Raw genomic sequence first — 13,569 nt, 5'->3', positions numbered from 1 at the left:
GTGGAGCCATATTCCTCCCTCTTAGATATATTTAAAGCCCATCATGTTTCCCTACAGAAGAGACACTTTTTTGTATCATGTAATGTTTTTAGAGACTGCCTCTCTCTCTTCTTTGTCTATCTCTAATATGACTTGTTATGCTTAGCACTCATGTCACCCTTGTTTGTCTCATTAGAGAGGACACACTAAGGGGAACTTGCTGCCCTTTCACCTCAAAATACAAACAAACTCATCTGTTTCTCTGTGATCCGGAGTGGAGAGCATGAACGTCCTGTCTTGATCGATGAGAAAGCTCACACAAACAATGTTAATTTAAATCATAACAGGGGTTATTATAATACATACGCTAAACTAAGACTAAGACTCAGCATGTTTTTTTACGGTTGTTGTGTTAGCACGCTGACATTTAGCTCAAAGCATAGCTGTGCAGGAGTGCAGCCCCAAAGAACTGCATATATAGAATACTGGAAGAACCCCAGTTTTGGAACAAATAACCGCTTCTTGTGTAAAAAATGTTTTAAAAAAAGTCTAATAATTGTAATGTCCTTTTTCTCGTTTCCCTTTTAGAAACATGTGGAAGACCCTAACACTCTCACTGATAGTTGCACTGGCGTTGGGCACAGAGGTGAGCACGATCACGTGTGCGTTTCTGCGTATGTGTAGATGCTTTTGACACATGTGTACACTAAGCAGCTTTTCACAAACAGAACTACTTCTTTCCGGTACTTTCCCACCATTACATGACATTTTCGCCATGCATTTTCGCCCAATATATTTAAGTGTTTATCAGTTACATGTGTTACTAAAAACTAATTTGCTCTGTTCACAGTAAACCTTATTTTTTCAATTCATTTTCCCATTACAACTTGCACAAATCATACAATTACTCCCCCGTTAACCGTAGGTAGAAGTTCCTAATTTAACGTAAAGTCATATTTGAGGTTAGAAAGGAAGAGGACATCAGAAGGAAAATGTATTTTTTTATGCAGGTGTCCCAGTGCGAGGATGTGGGGTCCACGGTGACTGTGGAGAAGCCATTGGACAAGCAGCAGGACAACTACAGCGACATATCCACCGTAGGGAAGTCCCGACACAAGATCCTGGCTGCTCAGTACGAGTGCTACCTGAAGATCATAAGCGATCCACCGCGTACAGAAGAAGGTGAGAAGACTGTCTCAGTGTCCTTTAACAGCTGTCCTGCTGGAAGTTTCCTAAATGGTATCACATTTTATTTCTGGCAAATGAGAGGTAAATGTTAATCACAACATTTTGCACCCGAGTTGCAGTGCTTTAAATGAAATCACTCTGTCTGCAAATTGAATCACTTATATCAGTACAAGTAAAGTACAAGTATACGTCTTATACGTAAACACTTTTTAATTACAGGATACATTAGAAAATTAATCAGTTTTCATTGTACTTAGGTAGCCTTGCCATTAATTCTATAGGTTCCAGACTGAAATATCTCAATAACTATTGGCTGGATCGCCTTTTTAATTTTAGACAAACATTCATGGTCCCCAGAGGATGAATCTTACTGACTTTGGTGATCCCCTGACTTCACCTTTATTGGTGAATTGCTATGAAATGTGGTACAGCAATGTCGCCCTTAAGTGGAATAGAAATTGCTTAATTTCAAAAGTTTACTGACTCATACGTTCACACACATTTATCTAAAATACCATCTTAGGTACATTTACTTACAAACGTGCAGATTTAGATTTTGAACTAACAGTTTTCCAATATGTGAACACACTAAGAGAGAGAGAGAGAGAGAGAGAGAGAGAGAGAGAGGAAGTGAGTCTGAAAGAAAGGAAACTTGCCCTTTGTCTATCTCCCAGTGCATGTTGCTCCCACTCACTACTTCAGTGCCTTTGAAATGCTATTTTGTGGTCCCTTTCCCAGCATGCCACAGTACAACCTGGTACCGTCAGGTTTCCGTCGATTGTTGACAAGCTTTGTGCAGCCAGCTGAAGTTAGACGCATGGTTTATATAAGTGCAACACACCTCTTATGTTGAATATATAACTTATATGATCCATCCTGTGGGGGACTTTATTAAAAAAGTTCCCTACCTTTATGATTCTTTGTTGACATGTGTGACACTGACAGCACTCACTCATTACACAGCTGTTATAATTTGTGTGAATTGATCAATATTTCTGAAGTAAAAAGGTTAAATATGTGGTACTTTATCATTCTTAAAGGCTTACTGAGACAAGCTGAGATTGAGTCTGGATATGTTGCTCAAAATAATTTATTCCAAAATTCCCTTGTTTATAATTAAGACCTCATTCTGGGTAAGATTGAGTGCAACCTCAGTGACAGACCTCAACCTCTACACAACAGGAAGGTTCAGCAAGCCCTCTTGTTTGACTGTTAATTGAAAGGGACAGTACAAAAACAAGATTTGAAGGTATTTTGGTCAGGTCTATGTGGGATGGTAATATATTCTAGTTGATGCCTTCCTTCGTGGATGGAAGGGGGTACTGCATATAGTATATTTGTACAGTAATTAACTGGTTGTTTTTTTTAATGACTCCATGTATTTCTGCATCTTAACCAACCAAATTTCCCTATTTTGCATTATAAAGTTGACCTTGACCTTGATACAAATTTTACTTTTTGCTGTAGCAAACATGCAGTGGCTGAAACTGAATCTGTCCTTGCAGGCCTGCACAGATCAGATATTATATAGTGTTATTTATGGAATTGGCATTTAGCGCCAGAGATGGAGACACTCTTAAATAAACAAACTTTTCACAGCTGGAACTTTTGGAACATTAGGTACCTTGATTCTGCATACATCACTTTGAAACTAGAGGTGAGAGAAGGTTACACAGCGCTCGCTCTCTTCTCCTTATTATCCGGCGGGCAGTGTTGTATTTAAGTCTTCTTTTTAGAACTCGTGCACATACACGCATGTATAATGTCCAGTTTCTGCAAGCTCTGCAAGTTCAATGTCATGTCCTCTGCAGGTAATTTCTGTAACCGTACGTGGGACGGCTGGCTGTGCTGGGGGGATGCAACTCCAGGGACCGTCATGCAGATGTGTCCGGAATATTTCTTCGACTTTGACCCCGCTGGTGAGGCGTTATCACACACGCACATACGCATATATGTGTGTCTTATATGATTTTTTTTGCTTTCTGTTTATTTGAAAAAATAACTAATGGTCAACAGCTTTTCATTGTATTTTTTTGCACCCGAAATCACCTCAGTCAAACCTTAAACAATGTTACCTATTGTGTGAATTATAATGTTGTCTTCAACAGAGAAGGTTACTAAGGTGTGTAATCCTGGAGGCCAGTGGTTCCAACACCCAGAGAGCAACAGAGTCTGGACTAACTACACCCAGTGTCAGGCCTTCACCAAAGACAAACTCAAGGTAAAACAGAATGTGTAGGAGAGGGTTGCAAAGGTTTACCGTCGTTAGGAACAGCTCAAAACTTTTGATCAAATTAGGGGAATGTCACCAAAAAAAAACAGGCATGCAGCCTTCTTTCAAGTGGACTGGTGCAGATAATCATGCGCCTTTAAATAATGTCTTTAAGTATAATTATTAATAACAGGGACAATGCACATTAAAGAACATTAACCTTATATAAAACAAGGAGAGTTGTAATGCACTTTGTTTTTGTCCCCGCAGGGAGGTAGAATATTAAAATAGTAAGGAAAAGGAGACATCATAAGAAAATTATACATTAAAAGAGAACAAAATACTAAAATAAAATAAAAATGTACAAAGTCATTCACAATTATGAATGATCTTTAATATTGAGCAAACACTTGAGGGCACAATTGAATTTTCAAAAATTCTGCATATTATATTTAGAGAGTATACAGCAGTGGTGATATTGATAAGGAATATTTTTTTATCTTGTCTTTTTTATCTTGAAGTTTTAAGTGCAGTCAAGTGCAGCATAATGTGTTTTATGTTCCTGTTCTAATGACTACTTTTACAACATCGTTTGATCCGCACTAAACCCTCAAGAGTGAACTTTGAAAGGACAAAAGGCAAAGTGAAACATTGAACCTATTCCTTTTGGCCCAGTGTGGTAAATGTAATGTGAACAGACTACGGGAAACTGCCCCAGAGGGGTTAATGACAGACGTCGACATCTGATAGTCAGAAGTTATTCCTGCTTGGACAGCTGAGCACAACAACATGAACCGAGGGCAAACTGCAGTCTTGACTTCGCTGACTTGTGTGTTCAGAACCGGACCATATACCAGTTTGACGAACTCCAAACTGTCCAGTTTAGCTTGTAACTCACACATCCTTATACGCCATTTCCTGTCTCTCCACTTCACATCCTTAGAATATAAAACTTAATGCCCCTGTGGAGTTCCGATGTTAATGAACTGTGAATCTTCTTCCTCTGCTTTTTCATGTGGGATTAACCATTTAAATTCACCTCACGTCTTTTCTGACTTAAACATGCGAGTCATTTAGGATTTGTTCCGCGTGGAGGATGGCGAGGCTCACAGCCCTGCACGCATATATTTTTGTAGAAACGGTCTTTGTAGAGATTGCCCTCCATGAATCTCATTGATTTGACATGACATTTGGCCGACAGCATGATTACGTTCATTCAGGAAACATTTTCTTTTCTGAATTTCCCCAAAAGGCTCATATTTCCTCCAGATGTTTCCTTTGCTTTCATCCATGTTTCGAATAGGCGTCCCTGCTTTGTAGAACAAAACAAACTATTTGCTGGTTTACTTCTTGAATTTAAAATAAAACCATTCTTATTAAAGTGAATTTAATTTATATATATATCATCAATAAACATTTTTTCCTCCCTGCAGTTTGCCATCAGTCTCTACTACCTGGCCATGGTGGGTCACGGCCTGTCTATTGTCTCCCTCATCATCTGTCTGATCATCTTCTCCTACTTCAAGTGAGTCGGGACTTTTCTCATGTCTCATCTTACTCTGTTACCTCTCTTATTTTGTGTTTTTGTGTCTATATTGTATATGCTGGCTTAGAAAACCGCTATAAACTGCTTGTATGTAACCCAATAAAAGGAGACCAAATAGGTGAAGTGGTACGGTGATAGGTTTAAGTGTAAATGTAACTTTGGAGAAAAAGTAAATGGTTAAAATTGCGGGCATATTTGGCAAGAAAATGCTTTTTATAATGCAATTTCAGTCCGACAATATTCACAAAAGCCTTTAAAAATCAAATAAAAACTTAACTAGTACACCTTCCCATCACTTTGTCTGTCTGTCTCTCTTTCAGGAGTCTCAGCTGCCAGAGAATCTCCCTCCACAAGAACACGTTTCTCTCCTATATCTTGAACTCCATCGTTACAATAATGTGGCTCTCGCTCACTATGGCCAAAAACCAAGCCATATACGCCAGCAACCCCGTGAGTCCCTGAATGTCTCCTTCACCATTGCACTAATGGATTTCACTTCACTTGCCTAATTTCCTAATGTAAAAAAAAAACAACAACAAACAACAAGTCCCACACTTAACTTTGCTGTGATCATTGGACCAAATCTTTGTGCATCACTCAATCTGCGGGCTGCTTTCCTGTCCCGTCAGGTGAGCTGTAAGGTCCTGGCTGTGCTGACTCAGTACACGTCTATCTCTAACTACTTCTGGATGCTGTGTGAGGGCATCTACCTGCACACGCTCATCATCGTGGCCGTCTTTGTCGGGGAACAGCAGCTCTTCTGGTACTACGTCCTGGGATGGGGTGAGTCACGGAGGGATCTTATATTTCATCGGAGGCATTCAAAACTATTTCCTTTTGGGTTTTCAGTGCTTCCATCTTGTGGTCGTATCCATGTGAAACAACAACTGTACTGTATTACACTGGGGAGATGACCTGGAAGATTCCAACAAGGTCTACAGAGATGGCATTGAAGCATTATACAGCATGAGGATATGCTGCCAGCAGATTGCAAGACAAATAGGAAGGAATTGCATTAATGCAATACATTACAGTTGCATTGTGTGGGAGATTATTGCTATTCACTAACAGCATGCTAATAATGCTACCTCATAATACCTTATGAGCACACTCGAAATGACGAAATGACCAACCAAAGCGTTGCTGCAACACAGTTTCAAGGTTAACAGTACTGTTAAGTCTTATAAATTCAATTGGAAGATTCATTAACTCACCTGAGTACATGAGAGCATCTGCAATTTGTGACTTTAAAATTTGTCGTGAATTCTTCAGTTGCACTTAGAAAATATCATATTTCCAGCATAATTCAATACATAAATGTAACCTTGAAGGCTGGATGTGCCTGCCGAAGATAAGTGGGCTTTTCATTTCCGCTCTCATGCAGGCATCCGGCTCTTATGTATTAGTAATGGATTATTTAATGTCGCTCAAGTCTTTTTTTATCTGTACGTGCCAGTCATGAGTCACTTTCACTTTGAACTCGCTGTTGTTGTTACAGATGAGAAAAGCTTTCTCTTAAGGGCTAGTGTCATTTAGGGGAAACTGAATGGCAGAAAATGAAAAGTTAATAAGTATGTTTATAATAAGAAAAGTTAATAAGTATGTTTTCTTTAGTGTTTAATGACCTGGAAATAAAAACAAAGTGTTTCGTTAGCTTAGAATGAGCCATTTATATCTACATAGGTCTACAGGTCTTCTTCACGGAGTCCGCCATGTTGCACCGCCACGTTTCTACAATAGCCCAGAACGGACAAACCAAACACTGGCCTTAGAAGTTCCAGTTTGTCGCGTTCTGCAAATACATCGCTAGATGCCGCCAAATCCTACACACTGGCCGTTTGACTGAATATGTATATAGCAACTTCAGTTTAGTAAGTTGCTTAAAGTTACAAACTTAAAGAAACAGTTTAACATTTGGGCGAAAATGTGTACTCGCTTCTTGCGTCCACTGTCATGTCTGTGCGACCAATACGAATCTACAGCCAGCAGACGGTTAGTTTAGCTTAGCACTGAAGACGTTATAAATTGTTTGTTTAATTTGCACAAAAACAACAACGCATAACCCCCTGAAAAAAACGCAAATTGCTGTATTTTCACTCCTATGGAAAAAATGACATGGAACATGTTCATTTGTGAGTTTTGGATGTGGTGTTTTGTCACCTTCAAACAGATGGCCAGGCTAGCTGTTTTCCCATGTATTTGTGCTAAGCTAAGCTAACCATCTCGTGGTTCCAACTTCATACTGAACAGGCTGATCTTCTCTTCTAACTCTTGGCAAGAAAGTGCGTACAAATATTTACCAAAAAGTCAAACTATTTCTTTAAAATAAAGATTCTACAAAAAAAAAGCTTATGAATACTAATTGTTTTCTCTCTACAAAACAAACGTATATTCTATCAACACATTAAGGTGCTGTATTACCTTTCACATTATGTTTTAATGTTGTGATGCAACCGCAGACTTCTCTGTAGAGATTCCGTGTGTTAGTCTGATATTCCTGTCTGTTTCTCTCTCTGTCCAAAGGTTTTCCCTTTGTTCCTGCCATCACGTATGCCGTGGCTCGCGGGCTCTTCTTTAACGACAAGTAAGATGTAGCGCGTTTGCTGTTCTTCCGTTCGTCACAGTCCAGATCAAGGCCAGGAATGTTGCAGTACGCAGTCTACTGCAACATTACTACAAGCTTGGGGTTCACCCCCCCCTCTCTCTCTCTCCTTCCTGTGACCTTCTTCTGCTCCGTTTCAGGCTGAGATGATTTGAACATATTGATTTGTCTCTTTATTTGCTGAGATTACCACTGCTGATGAACAATTCAAGCTTCGATTAGGCCCTAAGGCTTATTTTTTGTCGCCTTGCATATCAAATCTAACTGGAATGGTGTCTGAAATTTCAGTTTTTCTTGTTGTTTGTTTGTGTTTGTTTCAGGTGTTGGATCAGCACTCACACACACCTGGTTTATATCATCCAGGGGCCCATTCAAGCTGCACTACTTGTGAGTAATTAATAAAAGTATATTTTGTATATACTCATATAAGGTCTTCCCTTAGGATTGCTATGATCAAATTTAATCTTGCTCTGACTGCTTTTCAAAAACGTAATGACAACAATGGGCAGAACGGTCCTTCTGCCTCAAACTTACAATGCAAACACATGCTGGAAAAGATGCAAATACAGTCAATTCAAATACACTGGCGGCAGTCAATTTTATAGTCCATACCACCTAAACCGAGACCAAGTCACGAGCAAGACCAAACAAGTACGAGTCCCAAAACTGCAGGACACACTTGCAATAAAATGTCGAATTCCTCAAATTGATTTGAAAGATTCCTTCTCATTCACCTCTTGTATTGCCATATATATTGTATATGTGTGTATGTGTAAAAGCGTACCAGGAATTGTGTACCAAAAACTCATCAAAAAGATTTGTGTGCTTTCTCCATTTAAATGGCAGGCAAAGTAACAGGAAATGAGTTTAAAGGAGACTAACTTCCATGAACATGTTATTTAAAGGTGTCATTATAGTGCCACCCTCAGGCCAGTCATTGCCATTCTTTAGCTGAAATGAAAAGTTGGTCCCTTCCATTCATGTTAAGTCAAGTCAAATACTTTACATTAGTAATATCACGACAGATTTCTTTTCCATTTCCATTCCATCTATTATCACCCTATCCAGGTGAACTTTTTCTTTCTCCTGAACATCGTCCGGGTTCTTATCACCAAGCTGAAGGAGACCCACTGTGCCGAGTCCACAGCCTACATGAAGGCGGTGAGAGCCACCCTCATCCTCATCCCTCTGCTGGGAGTCCAGTTCATCCTCGTACCCTGGAGGCCGGAGGGACGCATCAGCCGGGCCATCTATGATTTCTTCGTAAACATCTTCTGCCACTTCCAGGTAAAGTCAGCAATAAACTGCACGCTAAGAGCTTGAGCAAAAAACAGATGCATGCTACTCGCCACAGAGGATGAATTAAACAAACTCCTATAAAGTAAAATGAACTTTAACCAATTCTACATGGAATTTTTTTCCACGTGAAAACATCTCAATTCAAAAGATATTTTGTAACATTTTCTGTTTCCAAATACATGTGGTGTTTGGCTTGAAGTATTTGTATTCTCCATTTTCACTGTCATTAAGCAACAACATCAGACTAAAGAGCACTTTCATCAGTTTACACCACACTGCAAAGCATTGTAGAGCCACTTTCTGCTCTTCAGTTGGAATAAACAATTGATATTATTCTTTTGGAAATAGGACCGTCAGCTGCTCTGTGTATTGATGTTAGAAAAAAAAAATTCAAATTCACAGCAACTAAAATAAAGTATCCCTCATTTGGTCCTTGCTTTTCACATAAAACACGATGATTCATTTCCATGTATTATTTACAAGACAATCTCACTGTGACATCTGTTCCCGTATGAATATTTAATCAATGTCCTATTGCTTTGCAGGGACTCCTGGTGGCAATTATATTCTGTTTCTGCAATGCTGAGGTACGTTTAATCATATAATATTTAATATATCACAGATATTATAAACTGCCAGGAATCTGTTGTTATGACCCAGATCATAAAAACTGTTCATATACAAGACTCTCTATAAAGACAGAGCACAATGTGTCTTACTGTGATAAACCCCACCCACACACCGGAGGGGAAAACAATCAGCATCACAACATGCGACCAAAGGCTAACAAAATGGATGATGTATCCACATTCCGCTATGACAAAAGCATAGACTGTATATAAGAAGTGGACCTAGTCATCGTGACGTCACCTATTGGTTTGTGGACTGCCAGGGTGAAGCCTCGAGTCCGTCAATTTTGCCGTCGTCATCTTGGAATACGGCCGTCCCCATGTTGTTCTTTCGCAACCGATGAACGGAACTTGCGGGGAGGGACGTAGTAATGCCGGATACAACTCTGGTAGCAGTAGCGACCTGTTGATCACAGTAAGCCCCGCCCCAAAACATACTCGAACATAACGAATTTGAATCTACAAGGAAACATTATTTACTAAATGCACATCATCCTCTATTGAAGAAGATGCCATACAATCTGACAATCTGACTCCATACAATCTGTCGCCCCTTGCTTGTCAGTAGATGGAATAAAGTTTTAAGACACTTCCGCATTGGTTTCACACGGCAGAATCAGATGTTGCCGCCTGGACACAAGTTGCATACTGCCAAAATGCTGGAGCTTAACTAACTAAGGAAGAAAAAATATAGTTAGCTTAAAACTGACATTTAGACATTTAGAAGAAAGTTTCCCCATTCGTCCTGTTGATGCCTTGTCTCTTATTGCCTGTTTTCGTTGTTTTTTCAGTTCGGCAGCTTATAAAAACTTAGTTCTGGGTTTCTTTGCCCTGTTGGTGGTGCCTCCCACCACACAGCAATGGAACCTCGTCATGTAATACAAAGTCGATGTAGAGCGATGAATTGCTTCCCCCTCTGGTATGGTCGGAACTTAAATGCGCTCTGTCTCTAAGTAACCTCAAGCTTTTTCAAACTAGACTTAACTAAACTTTTTTGGACGTCACAGGCCCAGACAGCTCTGAGGAGGAAGTGGGCTCAATGGAAGTCTGCCTGGGGTAAAACCGGCTGGGGGGAAACGCCCAACTCCAACAACCATTTCAACTACCACAACAACTCCTCCATTACCGAAAACAGCCGAGCCACCATCTGCTCGGAGGAGCCGGCTGCCGTGCCTTCTGAACAAACGGAAAGCAGCCACTTCCTGTCCCAGGTAGAGCAGAAAGCCAACGGGCAGCAGACGACGTGCAGCAATGGCGAGGTGGACATGCTCAACAAGATGGAGACCACCGACATTTGACCAGAGAAAAACGCGGAGGTGATGGTTGCCGTGCCAAACACACACACCAACACACACGCACTCACCTATAGGTGCACACATAAGACGGAAAACTCAAAAAAATAGAGAGGTCAGGGGAATTTTCAAAATAAAGGTTAACTGATTGGGCCCTTGTGAACATATAAAGTATCAGCTCCAGTTTTTGGACTGATGAGAAAAAGATCATTTATATAATGGTGTCATCCTGTAATCGTAGTATAGTCATGTTTTTTTGCATACATGTGTTCTGTCCCTGGAATGAAGTCCACTTATGTATTTCAGTTATTGGTTTTTTTTCTCTATTTTTTTTCCATTTTGATATATCAAATGCAGAGCTGTTTGTGTAATCAGTTGCCTTATGGAGCCTCTGAATGCTTTACCAGTACACCACTGTGACCAATGAATGTCATAGCCCAGTGTGTGTTATATATATATATATGTTATTTTACAGGCTTTTATCTATGAAAGATAGTGTAATCATCGCTGACCTTAGAAAAATAGCCAGCATTCCCCCTCTTAGCCTCTTTCAGTAAATTAAAAAACATACCACACTGAGAAAAGATTATGTTAACGGGATGAAATTATTTAAAAAAAGCCACACGCGTGAGATTTTCATTTCCCGAACAGAAAGTAACAGAAACAGGATGTACTTTCAGTCCAAAAGGCCTAACGTTATAAACACAGGCTACTATATTTTGAGCATATCGGATTTATCTGCCCTAGAAAGGCAAAACCCAGTAAAGACCAGAATCTGACTTTTTGATATATACCATATAAAATGTATTATACTATCTAGAAATGTATCATTTCTGCAAAAACAGGGTGTGACATAAAAACTGCGCTAAAAGCCAAACTTTAGTTAGACAAGAGTTGGCTCCCCAATTTGTTACTCCACATAACTAAAAGAAACAGTTTTTAAAATCCAATCAGGACGGAGAAAAAAAAAGTCTGCTAACGTTAACCTAGCAAAGGTCATGCTAATGGTTGCCTTCCCAGTTTAGCAGAGTAGCATCAGCTATCAACTCAGCTTTTAACTTCTGTTGAGGTTCGGTGGCTTTTAAATGAAGTCATTATGTTTAAATGTATTGAACTGTAAATTCATTATATTGGTTTCAACTTAAAACCTTTTTTTTTCTCAACTTCAACATTTCAGTTTTTGCTATTTGTAGAGAAGTGATATTGAAAACGGAAGTCAAATTTTAATTCTGACTTCTGTCAAAAAAGGTAAAACTAGCTCTGGGCATGTAAATGGTCAGAAGAGAAGACGTAACCCCACATTATCACTATAAAATAAGTTTCCTAAAGTTGATGGTAACTCACTATTTATGCTTACACAAATATTCAGGTTACCAAAATTATGAATTTACATTTATGGCAAATAAATAGACCTTGTTTTAACATGTAATGTACTACGTACGGGCTTCTGACTTTGAGCTTAAGATAGTGGCAATCTGTATGTAACAAAGGAAAAATCTCATCATCGTAGAACACATATGTAAAGCAGTGTGAAGCTTATTTTGAGGCTCAACTGATTTGGACTGATTCACTTCCTGGAACTAAATTATGTGCCAAACATTATGGGTTATAACTATCCTAATTCAAAGAGGGAGCAGAGCTTTTAGTGCAGGAGAATCACTGGTGCAGAGATAATGGAGCTGCTGAGTGCTGCAATTATCCCACTCCTACTGAATCTTAGTCATTCTCCTCATTTACTCCATTTAAAACACAGGGATTTGGGGGGTTGTGGCAAAATGTAGTACACAAACGACAGACATAAAGACACTTTGGTGTGTGAATTAATGTATATGGGGAGCATGTGCACATGTGCTTTTCACAAATAGTCCCTCCAACTTTGTTACATTTGGTCGGGACATTTTTTTTTACTTATTTAATATCCCAAAATCTTTATTGTAATATGATGGGAAATCTTAATGTGATTGTTATGCCCTGAACATTTAGAATGAAAACGAAGTTGAGACAGTACACGTTTAGAATTCCATTTTAAAATGTTTCTGTCTTCAATATAGCCTTTGCAGACAGAAGAAGATTTTTATATAATTTGTGAGGAATAAATGTTTTTCCATCTCTTATTAAACCCACTTCAGTCTGCAGGGGAAGACAATTTCAAATTTCTTTCATGTCTTTAATATTATAGTGTTCCTATTGCTTTGTATTGTTCTGTGTTATTGTTGTGGCTGTTAAAACAGTCGCTTTCACTATTTGTAATGGATTGTTATATTGTATAATGTGCTTTTTTTGCAAAAACAATTCCCTGCCACTTCACATTTAATTTAATAGTTTTTCCATTGCTTGTGTAACGTGCTGTTTGTACACTGGCAGGCTGACAGTACCAGCACCTTTTGCGGTTTGCACTGGAATACTAAGTAGGTCTAATGTTTGAAAGAATGCATTTTAGAATTCTTCCACGATGCATCCACACAACATACTGGGAATACAAATGCCCCCAGTGTGGATACAGCAGGCTACACTGATGCACGGGGAATGAAACACTATTGTGGGGGGGGGGACTGAGCATGAGAAAGCTCTTTAAAAGAAAGACGGATGTCAACTCTTTTTGCACAGGTATGTCACCCTGTACACATTTGCCAATGCTGCCCAGTCGAGAAAACACTTGTCGTGGATATATTTGTAATGAAATTCGAAAAACATTCCAATAAAACATCAAAAGAAAAGTTCAATTCAAGTACCTTATTGTATATACATTTTTAACACTGCCATTTATGCGTGGAAATAAAGTTGTTTGAACATAAACATGTGGTATTCAGTGAGATGTATTT

The 13,569-nt window shown here is 39.1% G+C and overlaps 1 protein-coding gene across 1 annotated transcript in view; it reads left to right on the top strand.

Moving 5' to 3' along the window:
* The window catches only part of calcrl2 (calcitonin receptor-like 2), a 29,981-nt gene extending 16,449 nt beyond the window's left edge, over nt 1-13,532 (top strand). The window contains exons 2-13 of the mRNA XM_054608878.1: nt 568-625; nt 990-1,161; nt 2,979-3,086; nt 3,276-3,388; nt 4,813-4,904; nt 5,246-5,375; nt 5,555-5,708; nt 7,449-7,509; nt 7,848-7,914; nt 8,596-8,814; nt 9,372-9,413; nt 10,463-13,532. Of these exons, the coding sequence (XP_054464853.1) occupies nt 568-625; nt 990-1,161; nt 2,979-3,086; nt 3,276-3,388; nt 4,813-4,904; nt 5,246-5,375; nt 5,555-5,708; nt 7,449-7,509; nt 7,848-7,914; nt 8,596-8,814; nt 9,372-9,413; nt 10,463-10,753 (1,507 nt within the window). The 3' untranslated portion in view covers nt 10,754-13,532. The remainder of the gene's footprint in view (nt 1-567; nt 626-989; nt 1,162-2,978; nt 3,087-3,275; nt 3,389-4,812; nt 4,905-5,245; nt 5,376-5,554; nt 5,709-7,448; nt 7,510-7,847; nt 7,915-8,595; nt 8,815-9,371; nt 9,414-10,462) is intronic.
* Nucleotides 13,533-13,569: the final 37 nt, after the last annotated feature.

This window comes from Anoplopoma fimbria, chromosome 12, assembly GCF_027596085.1.
Source record: "Anoplopoma fimbria isolate UVic2021 breed Golden Eagle Sablefish chromosome 12, Afim_UVic_2022, whole genome shotgun sequence".
Taxonomy (NCBI): Eukaryota; Metazoa; Chordata; class Actinopteri; order Perciformes; family Anoplopomatidae; genus Anoplopoma; species Anoplopoma fimbria.
This window is presented reverse-complemented; position numbering and strand designations above follow the sequence as displayed.